The sequence below is a fragment of the Aedes albopictus genome, chromosome 1, assembly GCF_035046485.1.
Source record: "Aedes albopictus strain Foshan chromosome 1, AalbF5, whole genome shotgun sequence".
In the NCBI taxonomy this organism is placed as follows: Eukaryota; Metazoa; Arthropoda; class Insecta; order Diptera; family Culicidae; genus Aedes; species Aedes albopictus.
The window spans coordinates 115464396-115480614 of NC_085136.1; the positions used below are offsets into that span (position 1 = coordinate 115464396).

A 16219-nucleotide genomic window follows, 5' to 3' on the forward strand; every position below is an offset into this window, starting at 1 on the left:
ACGCGAAGTTGTAAAGGAGACAACTACGTTATAAATGTGTTGGAAATTCGAGGGATGTTATTATTCAATAAACCTAATTATTAAAAAAGATGCTCATAATCTCAAATTCAGATAAATTTCTTGCGAGAAAGGCAACATGAATATTGAAAAGATGGATTTATTTAAGATAAAAATTCAACCTGCAAGTCATACAGTAAGCAACAAACATATAATTTAAAAAAAGATTGCTTGAATTCCGGGATTAAATACAATCATACATTATTGAGAAAATGATATCTTTAAACGCACCAAAACTGGTACAAATCTCCAAGGGAATTGTTTATTTGAATTCAATTTTTACTAACAGTTTTCAGTCTTATCCAAAACCCCTTCTTTCAAAATATGAGCACAGATTATTATACTGAATAAGATTTGCAATAACACCATAGAAATACACAAAATATTGCGATGATTTACAAAAGTGCAAAAAACCGATGGCACGGATAGAATAGAGACCACTGGTGCGCAAAGGCGACCGATCATTATTTTACTCACATGGAAACGAACGACCGGTGCGAAAATGGGTGGATAACGAAATTAAAAATCGTTAACGACGTGCTGTTGCGTGTGTAGTATGAAGCCCACGAGTGGGCTTGGTCTTATGGAATGCTATTTGGAAAGGAACAGCCATCCAACCAGAAGTTGAAGTAAAAAGACATGAGACCTTCCATTGCCGGCCACGCCCATCTTCTCCGATACGAGGATAGGAAAGGATGTGATGAAATGACACCTAATTTGCAAGAGATCAGCGACTCACCGATACTCCCATAGGTGTCAAGGAGTTGGATATTTGGAATGGGATGATTTGGGAATCACTATAAGCGAGTGATGCAAAAAGATTCAGATTGTGTAAGTGTATTTGAGTAAATCATGTAGAAGTGTTAGAGTGAAAGTGCATTAGTATATTTAAACACCAGCGTTGCGAGTGACATAGCTAAGAAATGTTGAGACTCCATGGGCCTTTCTTGATTCCGGGATGGGGCACAGGCATTTACACTGTGTCCTGGCTAACAAGCCTAGGCTTAAGCGCCATTGATCGCTCTCTGAAACGATCGGAAACACGTTATGTGGATGGGAAGGGATAGTAGGGAAGGGAAAACTATTTAGCGAGATGCCAGCGACTCATCGACGCCCTCGAAAATAGAAAGGAAATAGGATTTTGGTATAGGAATGGACAGGAATTCAGTATGATAATATGTAGCGAATTTTCAATATATATATGAAGTCAAAAACAGACATGTGACATACCGTCAGTGGGGGTGTCATTGGGCCAAAATTGCATAGTACATCTCTTTGTGGATCGTTACAACAATATTTTAGCTCTAAATCAATGTTGAACTCGGTAGACACGTTCATTTTTATACTGTTTAGGATTGTTTAAAGTGAAAATGTTTTAACTTTAATTTTTACAATGATATAGCTTAAATGAAATTACAGGCATACCTCGATAGTACGTACACCACCGCTTCGTTTAGTGTACGTACTATCGAAATGTACGTACTATCGAATCACAAATTTTTATTTTAAATTTAATTTTCAAATCAAAGAATGTTATTTCTAGAACGTCAGGATTGCCAAAAAAATACATGTGGCCTAAGGGTCCATTTATTAATTACGTAATTTTGCTTGTTCAGGATCCTAGCTTTATTGGAAAAATCTTCTTGTGCTCTGGGGATGCTTCGTAGAGGCATCTCGTCTCTGGGAACTTATATTGATTTTACTTGAAATTTCTTTTAGAACCATTCAAACTGGTCTAGATATAATAAAATCGATCTAGATCAGTTATATCTTGTTATAAAACATTCTAGAAGTATTTTCTCCTGCAACATATATTGCCGTGATATTTTCAAAATCTTCTGTACATTGCTCCTTCTAGGACACCTCCAAAAGTTTTTTTTTACGAAATGTGAATCCTAGAGGTATCCCGGAGCTCTTGGAGGAATCCCGGAATTCTTGGGGGAATTCAAGGAAAAATTGTTTGAAGAATCTTAGTAAGAATTTCTGTAGAAATCTCGGAAAGAATTTCTGGAGGAATCTTGGAATGAGTTCATGGAGAAATCCCGAAACGAAATTCCTGGAAGTATTCAGGAAGAAATTTCTGAAGAAATCCTGGAAGTCCCGAAAGTATTACAGAAGAAATTCTTGGTGAAGTTTCGGAAGGAATCTCTGGAGAAATCTCTGAAAGAGACCCTGGAATCTCATTAGGTATCGCAGATGAAACTCCTGGAAGAATCCCTAAGGAATCCCAGAAAAAAATCCGGGAGAAATCTCGGAACCAACACCTAGAGGAATTTCGGAACTGAAAGAAACTTGGAACTTGAAGAAATCCCTAAAGCAAGCGAGAAAGCGAAATGTCTTTCCCTGAAACCCACAATTCGGGTTTACCCAGAAACAATTGAATTGGTATAGCCTATAGGACAATGCAAGCCGCGGTTGCTAAAGAATTTTTTTCTAAGTTTTTGATGTTTTGTGACCGTTTTGTTTACGTTCGGACTTCAAGAGATTTCTTCCAGAATTTCTCAAGAAGTCCCCGGAATCCTCCAGGAATTTCATCCGAGATTCTTCGAATAGTTTCTTCTAGGATGTCTCTGGATTTATTTTTAGGGCTTCCAGATGGTATTTCTGGAAATTCTAGCAACTTCACCCAAAATTTCTCTAGGAGTTCTTTCGGAAATTGTATCAGAAATTCTTACCGAGATTCCTTCAAAAACTCCTTGCAACAATCCGTAAGGATTTATTCGTGGAATTTCATACGAGATTCTTAGAGCTTCTTTTAGGAATTCTTTTAGATACTGATTCCAGGATTTCTTCGAGAACTTTTTCAAGGAATCATCTAGGTACTATGTTTTGGTTTCTACCAAGAGCACCGTCAGGAATTCCTACAGACTTTTCTGGAATTCTTTCAGGAAATCCTCCTGGAGTTCATTATGAATTTTCGGAGTATTTTGTTTATATTTCTTATGTAGTTTCTGTAATAAACACAGGAAAAAGCAACTTAGTTATATCGCCATCCTAGAGGAATTCTAGAATACGTTTGTGGAGAAACCATGGAAGGAATACCTGGAAGAGTTTCAGGAAAAAATACTAAGGTAATCCTAGTAGAAGTAATGCTGCAGGAATCTCGAAATTAATTTCTACAGAAACCCAGGAATCTCTGGAAGAATCTCGGGGAACTTGCACAATCTGGAACAATCCTGGAAAGAGCGGAACCTCAGAAAAAAAAACTCCTGGGAAAACCCCAGAGGGTACTTCTGAAGGAATCCTAAATAAACTTCTGGAAGAATTTCATCAAGAGCTTACGGAATCCCAGAAGAAAGCGCTGGAACAAATTCGTGGACAAACCACGAGGGGAGTCCCGGATGGAATTCTTGTGGAATCCCAGAAGTAGCTCCATGAGGTGAGCCACCAAGCCACCATCCAGTTATAAAACAGCGCACGTACGCATAACCCCCATTTTGAATAAAATCCAACCACACATGATAAGCTAACGATTTTTTTATAATGCGAGAGCTGTGAGAGTCCGAATCGTAGGTAAACAACAAAGCCACGAAACGTCAAAAACTAAGAACATTTTCCTTAGCAACCGCGGCTTGCAGTGCCCTACGCTTAAATTTCCGAACTCATGAAAAACTGTCAAATATTTTATATGTATCGCAGAAATAACGTTAATTGTTGGAAAACGAAAAAAAAACAAGTGAACTGAAATCAATTGTTTGGGTAAATAACTTGATGCGTTTGATTCATGTTTTGGAGAGCAATCTTCGCCGAGAAATTTAGATTTTTTTTTCATTACCACACAAAATAGAACCATCATGTGCCTTTTTATTTTATTACAACGTTGCTTATAGACCACTAAGCTGAGAAGCAGTCCTCCCCAGTTGGGATGTATCGCCAGAATGATAATGCCAGATATTATGGCTGGCAGAAAACAGCTCTGTTAGCGAAGAATACTGCAATCATTACATCAAACGTATTCGTTCATGCCTTTTATTTCGCTATATTTTAAAGCTGTTTAATGCATAGGTTCCCAAACTTTTTAGGTGCGCCTTTTGCCAGTTGACGTGCTTTCGGCAACCCACCATAGAAATTCCCTCATTTGTTGTCTGTTACAGTAAATTATTCAACTGACCCTCGCGACCCCCTGGATGAAGGCCGGCGACTCCCCGGGGGGAGGGGTCGCGACCCACAGTTTGGGCAACCATGGTTTATCGAAAATCCGTGTTATAGGAGTCTGCATAACACAAATTCATAGTATCGGAGTCTCTGCTATACGTCTACTAATGATTCGAACTCATTTTTGTAGATTAAAAATTAACTTAATTTTAGTGTACGTACTATCGAGGCAAAATGTACGTACTATCGAGGGTACGTACTATCGAGGGTACGCACTATCGAGGGTACGTACTATCGAGGTACGCCTGTAGCCCAATTCCACCCCTTCTAGGGGATGACATTGGGCCAAACACTAAAATTCAAACAAAACAGTTCAATGTGAGATAATATCGCTTGAAAATCGAAACTATCAAATATATAGATACTTGCCCACAACCTCTCAATGTCTAGTCACTTCCAAATAACATCACAGACAAATAAACGTGACAATTTTACCACATTCATTGTAAACGATCAACGTTCCTACACAATATATCCGCTATCCCATAAATATAACTCCATCTAACATTCTCAAAAGACGAAAGTAATATTTCTTTATCATCTGCCTAGCAACTGATATGCGTGAATTTTAATTTTGCATGAATCTAACATTTATTTCCAAAATTTTACACCGTATTATGCATAAAAAAATGTGAATACTCTCAGTCGTTTTAATTCACATTTGTAAGGTTCTCGTACTGATTGCATTGCTTTTATATGGCCCAAAGTCACCCCAAAACGAAGTATTTGTACTACAGCTTGAGTAAATAAGTTTTTCATGCAAAATAGCATACAAAACCAAGAAAACTTATTATACTTTTCAAAACAACTACCCAACACACCGAGAAAACAGTAATTCATTACATTTTCGGTTTTCAGCTGTTTTATGCTGGGCATTTTAAAACAACGATATTGTACAGTACGCCTAACCATAAAATTCACATCAAGTTTTCTTAATAGAAAATTGACTAAATGTGACTTTTTTCTACATCGGATGGTCAACGCAAGTTATATTTACCGCATACCATCCACTTTTTGATAATCACTTTGATAAATTTTAGTATTTTGAGCGAAACATCTTTCTTGATTTTTGGCCCAAAGTTACCCCCCAGGCCCAATGTCACCCCGACTTTCGGTATTTGGAAATATTCTAGGATATTACCACTTTCATTTACCTGATGAATTAACCTGAAAAGAAAAATTATTCCAGTATGAGCAAAAAGAGAAGAAACCCCTTGAAGAATCTCTAGAAACTCCAAGAGGAAGCTCCAAAGCAACTCATGGAAAGAAATCTGGTAAGATTATACAAGAAACTCTTGATTATCATCCTAAAGCAATCTCTGGAGGACCTCCTACAGGAATCTCTGCCCAAGCAACACGACTTGTTTCAAAGCCAGTACCAGCAACATCAGTGCAATTTATTCACTGTTCAAATTAAGGACAACAGAACACAATTGCTTCTTCTTTGAAACGCAAAAAGCGCAAATTTTAAATCGTTATGCAACTTGAGCTAGGGGGAAAGATAAAAAAATGAAAAAAATATATTCAGACTCGCACCATGGACACCAGGAGTATTAACCACTCACCTTACATACTACACCAGAAGCTCTGTGAAAGAATTGCTGCTCATTGCACCATAAAAGCAACTGAAGTTACGCGTTACTTCATTGTACCGCCTTTGCCACAAGTTAGAAAGCTGTCAAAATGAAAAGACGCGCAAGTTTTCCGCAACACATTTGGAACCTAATCTGAACAAACAAACCAGAGTAAGATGTTTCATGTGTGTTACATAGCACATTTAATGCAAGCTGACTGTATTGCCACTTGTGAGGAATATGTAAGCTCCGCCTCCATAAATCGATGTTAAATACAATGTTATTTGTAATTCCTATGAAACAAAGCTGCAACTTAACGATATTCGGAGTTTAAATGCAACTCAACTGACAAGATGGAAGTTGCGTGCGCTTTTATTGCAACTCTTTTAGACCAAAGCATAGGAAACCACAGGGCCCATATAGCCGAGGCGGTAAACGCACGGGTATTCAGCATAACCATGCTGAGGGTGACGGGTTCGATTCCCGGTCGGTCCAGGATCTTTTCGTGAAGGAAATTTCCTTGACTTCCTTGGGCATAGAGTATCTTCGTGCCTGCCACACGATATACACATGCAAAATGGTCATTGGAAGAGGAAGCTCTCAGTTAAAAACTGTGGAAGTGCTCATTGAACACTAAGCTGAGAAGCAGGCTTTGTCCCAGTGAGGACGTTACGCCAAGAAAAGGAGAGGATAGAAAACCACATTTTGGATGATGTTGCAGGTGCTGCTTGGGTGATAAATGGTCAGGAGAAATGTACTTCTGGAGAGATCCCGCAAGGAACTCCTGTTGAATTCCGCTCTAAAAATTCCTATAAAAATTCTCCAACGAACCCCTGCAGGAACCTCTCACGGAATAATCTATGAATGGCTCCTGGAGGAATCCCTTAAGAAACTCATGTAGGCATTCGTAAGCGAACTATTTTGGAATCCCTGAAAATTATCTTGGTGACATCTGTTTGAAGTCCTTTAAGAATTCCAGATGGTTTCGCTAGAGGATTCCCTAAAAAAACCGAATGAATGTCTGAAGGAACTTGGAACAAAATATTTATTGCGAAGTGCGTTCCCTACCCTGGTTTCTTCTTTTTTATAGGAATGACGTTCAATGTCATACGCAACACTTAACCACTCAATTTGAAATTCATAAACTTGATTTAGTAAAAGGGAAAACTTTGCACAAATCGTTAGTTTTGGTGTTAATCAAGAAATTTAATCACGAGTTGGCTGAAAATTAACTTGGATGCTTTCGACTGCTGGGAGTTCGTACCGGGAGACTTTTTCGGCTTTCAGTCTTTAGAGCGGCCAGAACTAAAGCATGTTTTCTACGCCCGACGTTTCGATTGTATATTCAATCTTCTTCAAGGGTTCTATAATAGAATTGGACTGAGTTACACTAACAAAGATACACATAATTACATTTGCTTACAGAAAAGTTTAGTTCTTTGTCTGGTGGATTGTTTTTGGTCATTCTCGTCAAGCTTTTGGTGTCATCAATCACCTAAAATTAATTTTCAAAACGAACACATTAGACATCTCACAATATTCAAAATATAACATTCACTAACTATTTTACTGGACAAAACGGAAAAAAACTTGGTAACGGTTCACTACTTTGTATTGTTTCTAACTATTCAACTATTCTAACTATTTTACGATTTCAACCGTCATTTTGTAAAACTATTCTATAGAAGTGGGTCAAATATTGAATGCAAGTTTAGTGGGTAAAATGTCTATTGGGTGTCATTGTCATTGTCAGTAGTGTTCGTCAGATTATTATTATTTGTCTGTCAATCTACATGATTTGTTTTGATTTTTGTCCTTAGTGTATGTAAAATTCCTGCATATGTTGTACTTAAACTATCACAGTCGCTTCGTTTGTTTACTGTTTTTTTTTTTGGTGTTGATTATATGGCACACTTCTAAAACAGGGAGAGCGGAGCACCGTCGATGTGAATCTAGTATCTCCGTATGGTCCAAAGCGAAACGATGGTTGTTGCAGTAGGTGCAGTAGGAGAGCGGTTCTCTCCTTAAGGCGGCCGAGTTCATAGCTGTTGTAGTTCGAGTCGTTGTTGTTTTCGTTGATGTCATTCATAAGTTTGTCTAGTTTGTTTATGTCGCTCTTATGGTGTCCCAGTCTCTTCTTCAAACTAGTTGTTGTGAGGCCAACGTAGCTGGCATCACAGTTTTCACAGGGGATCCTGTATATCACATTATTGCGAAGCTCCGGTTGTCCGATTGAATATACAATCGAAACGTCGGGCGTAGAAAACATGCTTTAGTTCTGACCGCTCTAAAGACTGAAAGCCGAAAAAGGCTCCCGCTAAAAATTAATTGCATGTTTACCATTATACATCAAGTCTGCGCAACACTAAAGTAATAATGAGGCAGTTAAGGTGAAACTTCAAGAAATCCCATTGCAATTTTGCATACAAACTTTAGAGGCACAAATCTGACGAACGAAGTATCGAACCAAACCGCACTTGATTATCTTGGCTTTGTTCACTTGCAAAAAGAGGCAGCTTTTCCAAATCAAGCACATTTGTATACGAATTTTTAAGATTTGTGCCTTTGAAAACGTGAGTAGGGGTCCAAGTCGGCCATTGTGGCAGCCATATTGGTATTCTTTAAAGTTTCTCCTTAAAGTTATTAAGCGGCATCGGTTATGCGCAGTGACCTTCTATTCATGGCATTTCAGGAGAATTCGCCATTCCATGAAGATCTTTTATTTCATTGGCAACACGTCATTTTGGCCATTTAACTTGGAATCGTGCATTTATATCCAGAATAAACATTTCGAGATATGCCAATGATTATTAACTGCGTTCTCTCTTTTCACAGATAATAAACATATCTTCACCGTATTCGTCATGGAAACCCCTAATCCGCTATTGTCGTGGAAGCAAGATCTTCACAAGGAATACAACATTATTCTGTTTGGCGAAACCGGCTCAGGCAAATCAACTTTGATAAACTATCTGACGAATTATTTCCATAACGGTACACTCGAGAATTTGAAAATTGCCATTCCCACGAAGCATTATGAGGCAACTGAGGGTCTACAGCACCCCGATGACAACGTTCAAGATTCTTCAAATGGTCAAACTAGAGCCTGTACTGAATATAATTTCAAAAAAGAGGACACGACATTCAACTTTATTGACACCCCAGGGCTCAGTGACAGCAGAGGGGCGGCTCAGGATGACTTCAATATTCAGCAAATTATGGGAGCTGCGGAGCAGAGTGGCGTGTTGACCGCAATTATCCTCGTTATAAATGGAACGCAGACCCGAGCCACTGTAACACTACGCAACACGTTGTGTCTGTTGAGAAGCTCAATTCCAGATGTCTTTCAGCAGAATCTCGTTGTTGTTCTAACAAATTGTTCTGCTGTTACCGTCAACTTCGATCTGGCGCATTTGGAACCTTGGACTATTGCTGGGACGAACGTTTTCCATATGAACAACTGTGCCTTCAGTAGACCAGTATCACAATGGATAAACAACGAGCGTATGAAGAAAGCTATGGAACATGAATGGCAATGCTCAATGGAAACTATCGAAGAATTGACCCAAAACTTGAAGCAGCTTGGTGGCAAAGCCACCGAGGCTTTTAAACAAATGCGTCTCAAGAAAAACTTAATAAAATCGCAGCTACATGGCATTTTTTTGGAGGTGAAGAAAATCCAAGATCTTCAAAACGAACTAGATTTTATGAAAACCACACAGCAAAATATATCCGCCGACATTGAAAAATATTCCGACTACAAGCGAACAAGGCAAGTGGAATATACGGAATTGGAACGTAGTATTTTTGTCAGAAAATTCTGCGTTGTATGCTTGACGCCATGCCAGGACATACCCTCATCGTTCTCATTGCCCCACACAATACCGTTTTATAGAGACGTAACTAACCTTGTAGAATATATTTTCAGAGGAAAATGTCACTGTGGCCATACACCGTTCAGTCATTACGATTGCAAACTTCAGTCAGTCATGAAAACAGGAACCGTCGAAGAAATTGTTCAAGATGTGAAAGAAACCTATGATGATAGCGTGAGCAAAAACAAGGCAATACAGTCTAAAATTGGCAGCCTGGACACCGACATCGCTGTACTGGGATATGTTTTTGATTTAAAAGAAGCCGAAATACGGGAATGTTACCATGAGCTCAAGAAGCTCTGCTCGCAGTTTAACTTTGTGCACGAGGTCCAGGGCATCATGGACGACATGGAGAGAGATGCCCGTACGCTTGCTTCCATCGCGGCAAGGACTGATGCTGAGAACAGAATTAGAAGCATCAAACAGTTGGTCGATACGCTGTCAAAGGCTGAGATGAGTGACTAGAACGCAAAGAATAACGCAATAAAGTATCTATTTTCGTTCCATTTTCAATTATTATTATTATATTTCATTGAAGACACTTTACCAGATGATGATATTTCCTCTTCTTATAGTACAGTACAGTGCGTATTTTAAATTTGAAGGAATAAATTAGAATCTTTAAGTAGATTTTTTGATTTTTGTTCTTATAATCGCTTAACCTATAATTTACAGTTTTATTGTCCACTTGGGCACTCCGTGAGCGATTACATTTGACAGCTGCAGTTACACTTTCTACAGCGCCTAAATGCATTCTATTCTTATTTTACTATATCGAACAGGTTGCCTATGTCCTGCTAACACTTTTTACTCTGTTCATAGTAGAAGAATCCCGAGCAGAAACGAAAAACTGACACATAACTGCATGCAGCATACCAAACTGAGGTGTCATACCCAGACGAGGTATTGGTCGCCCAAGCAATCATGCTGATGAAGCTGTACGTATTGCAAATATAAAGCGCATATATTGACATGCATTGCCCTACATTAGCCATTAAAGATGAATTACAGTGGCGCCACTATTGCTGATTGACGATTACACCCGATTCTTTTTTGCACGGGTCTGGTTTTTGCCATAACTCAGTCAATTTTCAACTGATTCTCATGAAATTTTGTACACATGTAGCCACAATTAGTACTATCCGTGTACTTGATTTAAGGAGAATCGGTTAAAAATTGACTGAGTTATAGCAAAACCAGACCCGTGCATAAAAAGAATCGGGTGTATACTGGTATAGGGTAAACAGGTATAATATGCCCCCCCTAAGCAGAAATGGCAATATATCTGAAACTGGCGCCTTATTCCAACTATTCTTCTTCTTCTTCTTGGCGTAACGTCCTCACTGGGACAAAGCCTGCTTCTCAGCTTAGTGTTCTATGAGCACTTCCACAGTTTTTAACTGAGAGCTTCCTCTGCCAATGACCATTTTGCATGCGTATATCGTGTGGCAGGCACGAAGATACTCTATGCCCAAGGAAGTCAAGGAAATTTCCTTCACGAAAAGATCCTGGACCGACCGGGAATCGAACCCGTCACCCTCAGCATGGTCATGCTGAATACCCGTGCGTTTACCGCCTCGGCTATATGGGCCCTCTATTCCAACTATTGTTCACTGCAAATCGTTGTTACTAAAGTTAGTGAAGTGTTGCATGCGAACTTTGCCTTTGGAGAGGTGGCTATGGAAGCTTTGAAACGTTTTTCGAAAACGTTCCAAAATTTGCATTTTCAAAACAAACGGGGCAATACGCCCCATCAAAAGAAAAACGTCCAGCCCCGTGATAAAACTATTCCAGGGGATAATTCCACCACATGCTTATCCTAGGAGGGTCTTTCAACAAGTGTTTAACTGCATAAAAGTTGCAAAGTAACACAAGCGAACAGAACTAGCTTCGTTTACAATGAAATCAGCTCACAAGAGGTAAAATATTACGCCAAAAGCCTCGATTTCAGACTTTTTGATATTTTTATTGCTTTTCTGTACCAATCCACTAACGGACCAGCTTGATGGCAATAATTCTTCAATATTTGTGATTTCTAATCGATCACACATGTGAAAAGCGCTTGAATCGCTAGAAAATGAAGAGGGGCGTTTTGCCCCGGTGGGGCGCATTATACCCCTTTACCCTAATCGTAATTCAACAATAGTGGCGCCACTTCCCGCTTTAATTCAGCTTTAATGGTTTATACAGAGTAATGCATGTCAATATGCGTTATTTATGCAATACGTACAGTTTCAACTGCGTGGTTACTAAGGGTATGCGGTATACCGAAAAGTTTCGCCAAATACAACTCGAAACCAAATTCCACGGAATTCAGCTAGGCGAAATTTAAGATTTAGAATTTCGTTTCGTTTCGCCAAATTCTAAAAATTTCGTCTCAAAAAATAGATTATGACGAAATCAAACGGAATTCCGCGGAATGTCTAATAAATTTCTAAAACAAATACATAGTGTAAATGTCTCTATCGAAGATCTTGCTGATCTCACTTTTCAGCAAAGTGTTAAGGACAGACTTGTTGGAATCCCAAAATGGCGGACTTTGACACCAACTCACGATTTCGAGCGCACAAATCTCTTCGTAAACAAAACCAGCGCACCTGGTCTTCTTATTTTAAGCTTATTACAAGTGAGCAAGAACAGAATAATAAAATGCACTGTTGTTTGAGGCTTGCTTCTTGAGCTTTGTGCATTGAATGTTCAGATGAACTGTTGAAGCGGGATTTCAAGACGATTGTCCTTAAAAACATCTTAAATATTGAGCATGGTCCCGTGGTCTTTTGTTCATACATTTTTTTTTTAATTTGTATGGACCGTGGTCCTTGCCCGTTCCCCTCTCCCAACATGAACACGTGGTTTATGGATGGCCCCTACCATCAAGATCTTGCTCATAGGTATGTATTTGCTGTATGCGGGACCATACATCATATTTTGGTTAAATTTTCTGCAAAAAAAAATGAATTCCTGTCTTCAGTTTAGATTCCCAACAGAAATTTTTAGCAGAGTAATAGAAGATATTAGGTTTGTTATGATGATACAGGGTGTGGCATACACTAGCAAAAGTTCTAAGAAAATACGGAAACTCTCCCAGGATATATGTATCTCTAGAAAAAATATTGCATATCCCAGGAGAAATCGATTAAGACAAATTCGGTAAAAAGTATAATACATGGAAAAGTTTCTGGAGAAATTATTTCCAGGAAATTTGCAGTTGAACTCTTGAAAGAGTTTTATTATAAAATCTGTATGACGAAGCGTTAAACATGGTGTTTCAAACTATTAATTCATATCAGAAGTGATTTCAAAATGTCAAAAGGTCAGATGAGCACGACAAACTCTAACAACGTTATGTGCACAACCAACTTTTATACTAAATAGCGGTGAAAAAGACTTCTGTTAGCTGTATTTCAACAGATTATTGGCCAACAAACTCTCGGCTGGTGATATCATGTGAGACACTTTTTTGTTCAAATACATAACTGCACATAACTGCATTTTCCGTTTTTGTCGGTTTTGAGTTAATAGCGGGGATCATCTCCAAATCATCAGTACTTTCTTCCACAAAAATGAACTTGGCATGTTTGTTCTAGGAAACGTGAAAAAATACCTAGTCGTTTTGTCTCATTACCTAATATCGCTAATATTCACGAATGTAATCGCATAACAGTCACACTGGACTCATAGCGTTCCATCTTCTATATATATATATATATATATATATATATATATATATATATATATATATATATATATATATATATATATATATATATATATATATATATATATATATATATATATATATATATATATATATATATATATATATATATATATATATATATATATATATAGGGGATGGCCAAAATGTTTGGGATAGGCAACTTTTTTACTATATGTGCATCATTGGTACAAATTTGGGATCGATTGATAATTATTTCGCAAAGTTAGAACCGTTCGGGTAAAACACTATTTTTTAGACAACTCATTTTTGAGCTGTCATATCTCGGAAACCAGTGAACCAAATTAAATGAAATTTTGAACGTACACTAAGACTATGTAAATACTTCACAAACTATAAAAACATAGGTACTTTTTAAACGTTGAAAAAAGTTATCATGGATTGACACTTTTTGGGGTTTTCTCGAAAAAATGTATTTTTTTTACATCAATGTCAATAAATTTTAGTGTTGATATCCAAAGATTTTCCACTTCTGTTCTCAAATTATCTCTAATCAGATATATTAGCGCCTATTTAGATTGAAGGAAGAACACGTTTAATAATTTTTGCGTGGTATTGTAAATTTGACTTATTTTCCTCTATATGGGTAAAAATTTCAATCCGGTATAACTTAATTCGCCGTGAGAAAATATTACATTTTAGACCGTCGTATTAAGTATCAATATATTGTTGATAAACGTTAAAAAAATCATTCAATTCGGTTCACTGGTTTCCGAGATATGACAGTTCAAAAATTAGTGGTCTAAAAAATAGTGTTTTACACGAACGGTTCTAACTTCGCGAAAAATTAATCAATCGAGCCCAAATTTGTACCAATGATGCACATATAGTAGGTTGACGAACAGTCAAAATTTGAGATTTTTTGATGCACTCTATGAAAAGTTACAGCATGTTGAATTTTTTTGGGGGAGAAAAAAAGTTGGCTATCCCAAACATTTTGGCCATCCCCTGTAGAAACTCCTTTGAGGCAACAAAACTCACGAACGGGTGAACCGATCAGCATGACTCTTGCATGGTTCGATTCGAATTCATGGCGCCTGTGTTTATAAGTAGTAAAAGTTGTGAAAATCATCTAAAAAGTAAGAAAATTGATAAAAACTTGATTTTTTTTATGAACTGGGAAGAAAATCGACACGATCGCAATAAAACCGATCTAGAGTGCTGTACTGGAATGAACCAAACAGTTGTCAAACCACCACAGATTGGCAAGACAAAGTTTGCCGGGACAGCTAGTCATAAATATTTTAGTCTAATAATTTTTACAACTATTCGCCCAGAATAGAAGAAGAGCTGCAGAAGATTTCATTGCTAATGCGTTCATTCTTAATTTTTTTTTTTAATTTTGATCCTTTCCCATACTAATCAAATTAGAAACTTTCAGCTCCATTTTCTGATATGCAGTAATGGGTAGAAAGGTCCTGGAAAATCTTTTTTATTTTTTTCTTCAACTGTTGTAACAATATGCTAAGCCCTAGGCTAGTTGATTTCGGGACCCACAGGCTCGAATCGAAAGAACCGATGTCTTTTGGGAGTGGTATTCGACCCTACCCTAGGTCCTCGGCACCTGCGCCGAAAACGGCATGCACTTTAACCATCACACCAGGTCCGAGTCCAGATCTATCTTGTAGAAGTTTTGGTCTAATACCTAGAGATGATTGTGTTATATCTTTCGAATAAGTTTGCGGATGCCTTCATATTCAATGAGTGCCGTACACATTTCTTAAGTATTCTTTTCAATTTATATGTGCTCTTATTGAGTCATTGAAGCAATCTTATCAGCTTATTGGTGGAATTATTAAAATTGTATAGGGTAATTCGCTAATTGTTGAACACTACCCAAATGTTGAACAGTTTCTGAAAATTTTATTATAAATCTTACTTAAGTAATTTTCGCTCGACGTAAACGTATGATGTAAATTGCTTCTTGGTGGAATAAAAACGTTACTACATTTAGTTTATCGCTTAAATCACCTTAGCGCAGTTTTCTTTTTTTTTTACTATGAATGCAGTGAACGAGCAGAAACGGGTCTACTGTCAAGTTTTTCCCGCTTCCGTGTGATTTTAGATTCGGTCGAATAAATAGTGTAACGTGTGAATGATTTCGTGAAAAAATATGAATGCTACATTGAGTTGTGATTGTGGAACCGTATAAGTAATCTTTCGGTGAAGGTTCTAATTCGATTCGTTTGACGGGAAAAAGTGAAAAGCAAGATAGATAATTCAGAACACTTCAATTCTGAATTTAGTGCGTCGGTTGGGATACAAGGCTTTCCTTAGAAATGCAGGAAGGCTAGTGGTCAAAGTTCAAACTAAGAAATTTGGTGAAATATTCCAGTTTGAGAATATGACAGGTGGTTCTTGTGAGGGGAATTCTTAGAGATTGGTTTGGGAGCGGATTTGTTTTGGGATCGTGATGGTGATGATGGGGTGTGTGATGTGAAGAAGAATATTATTTTACAAATTAGGAAAAAGGCGTGATCGCGTTTAACCGAGAGAATAGTCACGGCGCTTAATTTTTCATGTTTACATCTATTCACACAACATCTAAACCAGTCGCAAAACTTAATCATACTGAATTAAAAACCATTCCCGTACCAAAATCCTATCTCCTTTCTATTTACGAGAGCGTCGGTTAGTCGCTGGCATCTCGATAAATAGATAGCATCCCTTCCCTATTATCCCCTCCCATCCACATAACGTGTTTCTTATCGTTTCAGAGAGCGAGCAATGGCGCTTAAACCTAGGCTTGTTAGCCAGGACACATGGTCCAAATGCCTGTGCCCCATCCCTGAAGCAAAAAGGCCCATGGAGTGACGCAA

General features: G+C 37.9%; 2 protein-coding genes across 7 annotated transcripts in view; both read left to right on the top strand.

Moving 5' to 3' along the window:
• The window catches only part of LOC109402241 (uncharacterized), a 127799-nt gene that overhangs the window by 54661 nt on the left and 56919 nt on the right, over positions 1–16219 (top strand). The window lies entirely within an intron of this gene.
• Positions 654–10174, top strand: LOC115256086 (uncharacterized). 4 transcript variants are annotated; one of them, XM_062845243.1, is made up of 2 exons: positions 654–7781; positions 8622–10174. In XM_062845243.1, exon 2 carries the CDS (start codon positions 8651–8653, stop codon positions 10124–10126), a length of 1476 nt encoding a protein of 491 aa, XP_062701227.1. In that variant the 5' UTR covers positions 654–7781; positions 8622–8650; the 3' UTR covers positions 10127–10174. The 4 variants fall into 4 exon arrangements, with proteins under 4 accessions (XP_062701227.1, XP_062701225.1, XP_029710195.2 ...); XM_062845241.1 differs by having other exon boundaries at positions 7755–7877; XM_029854335.2 differs by lacking the exon at positions 654–7781 and adding an exon at positions 7890–8176.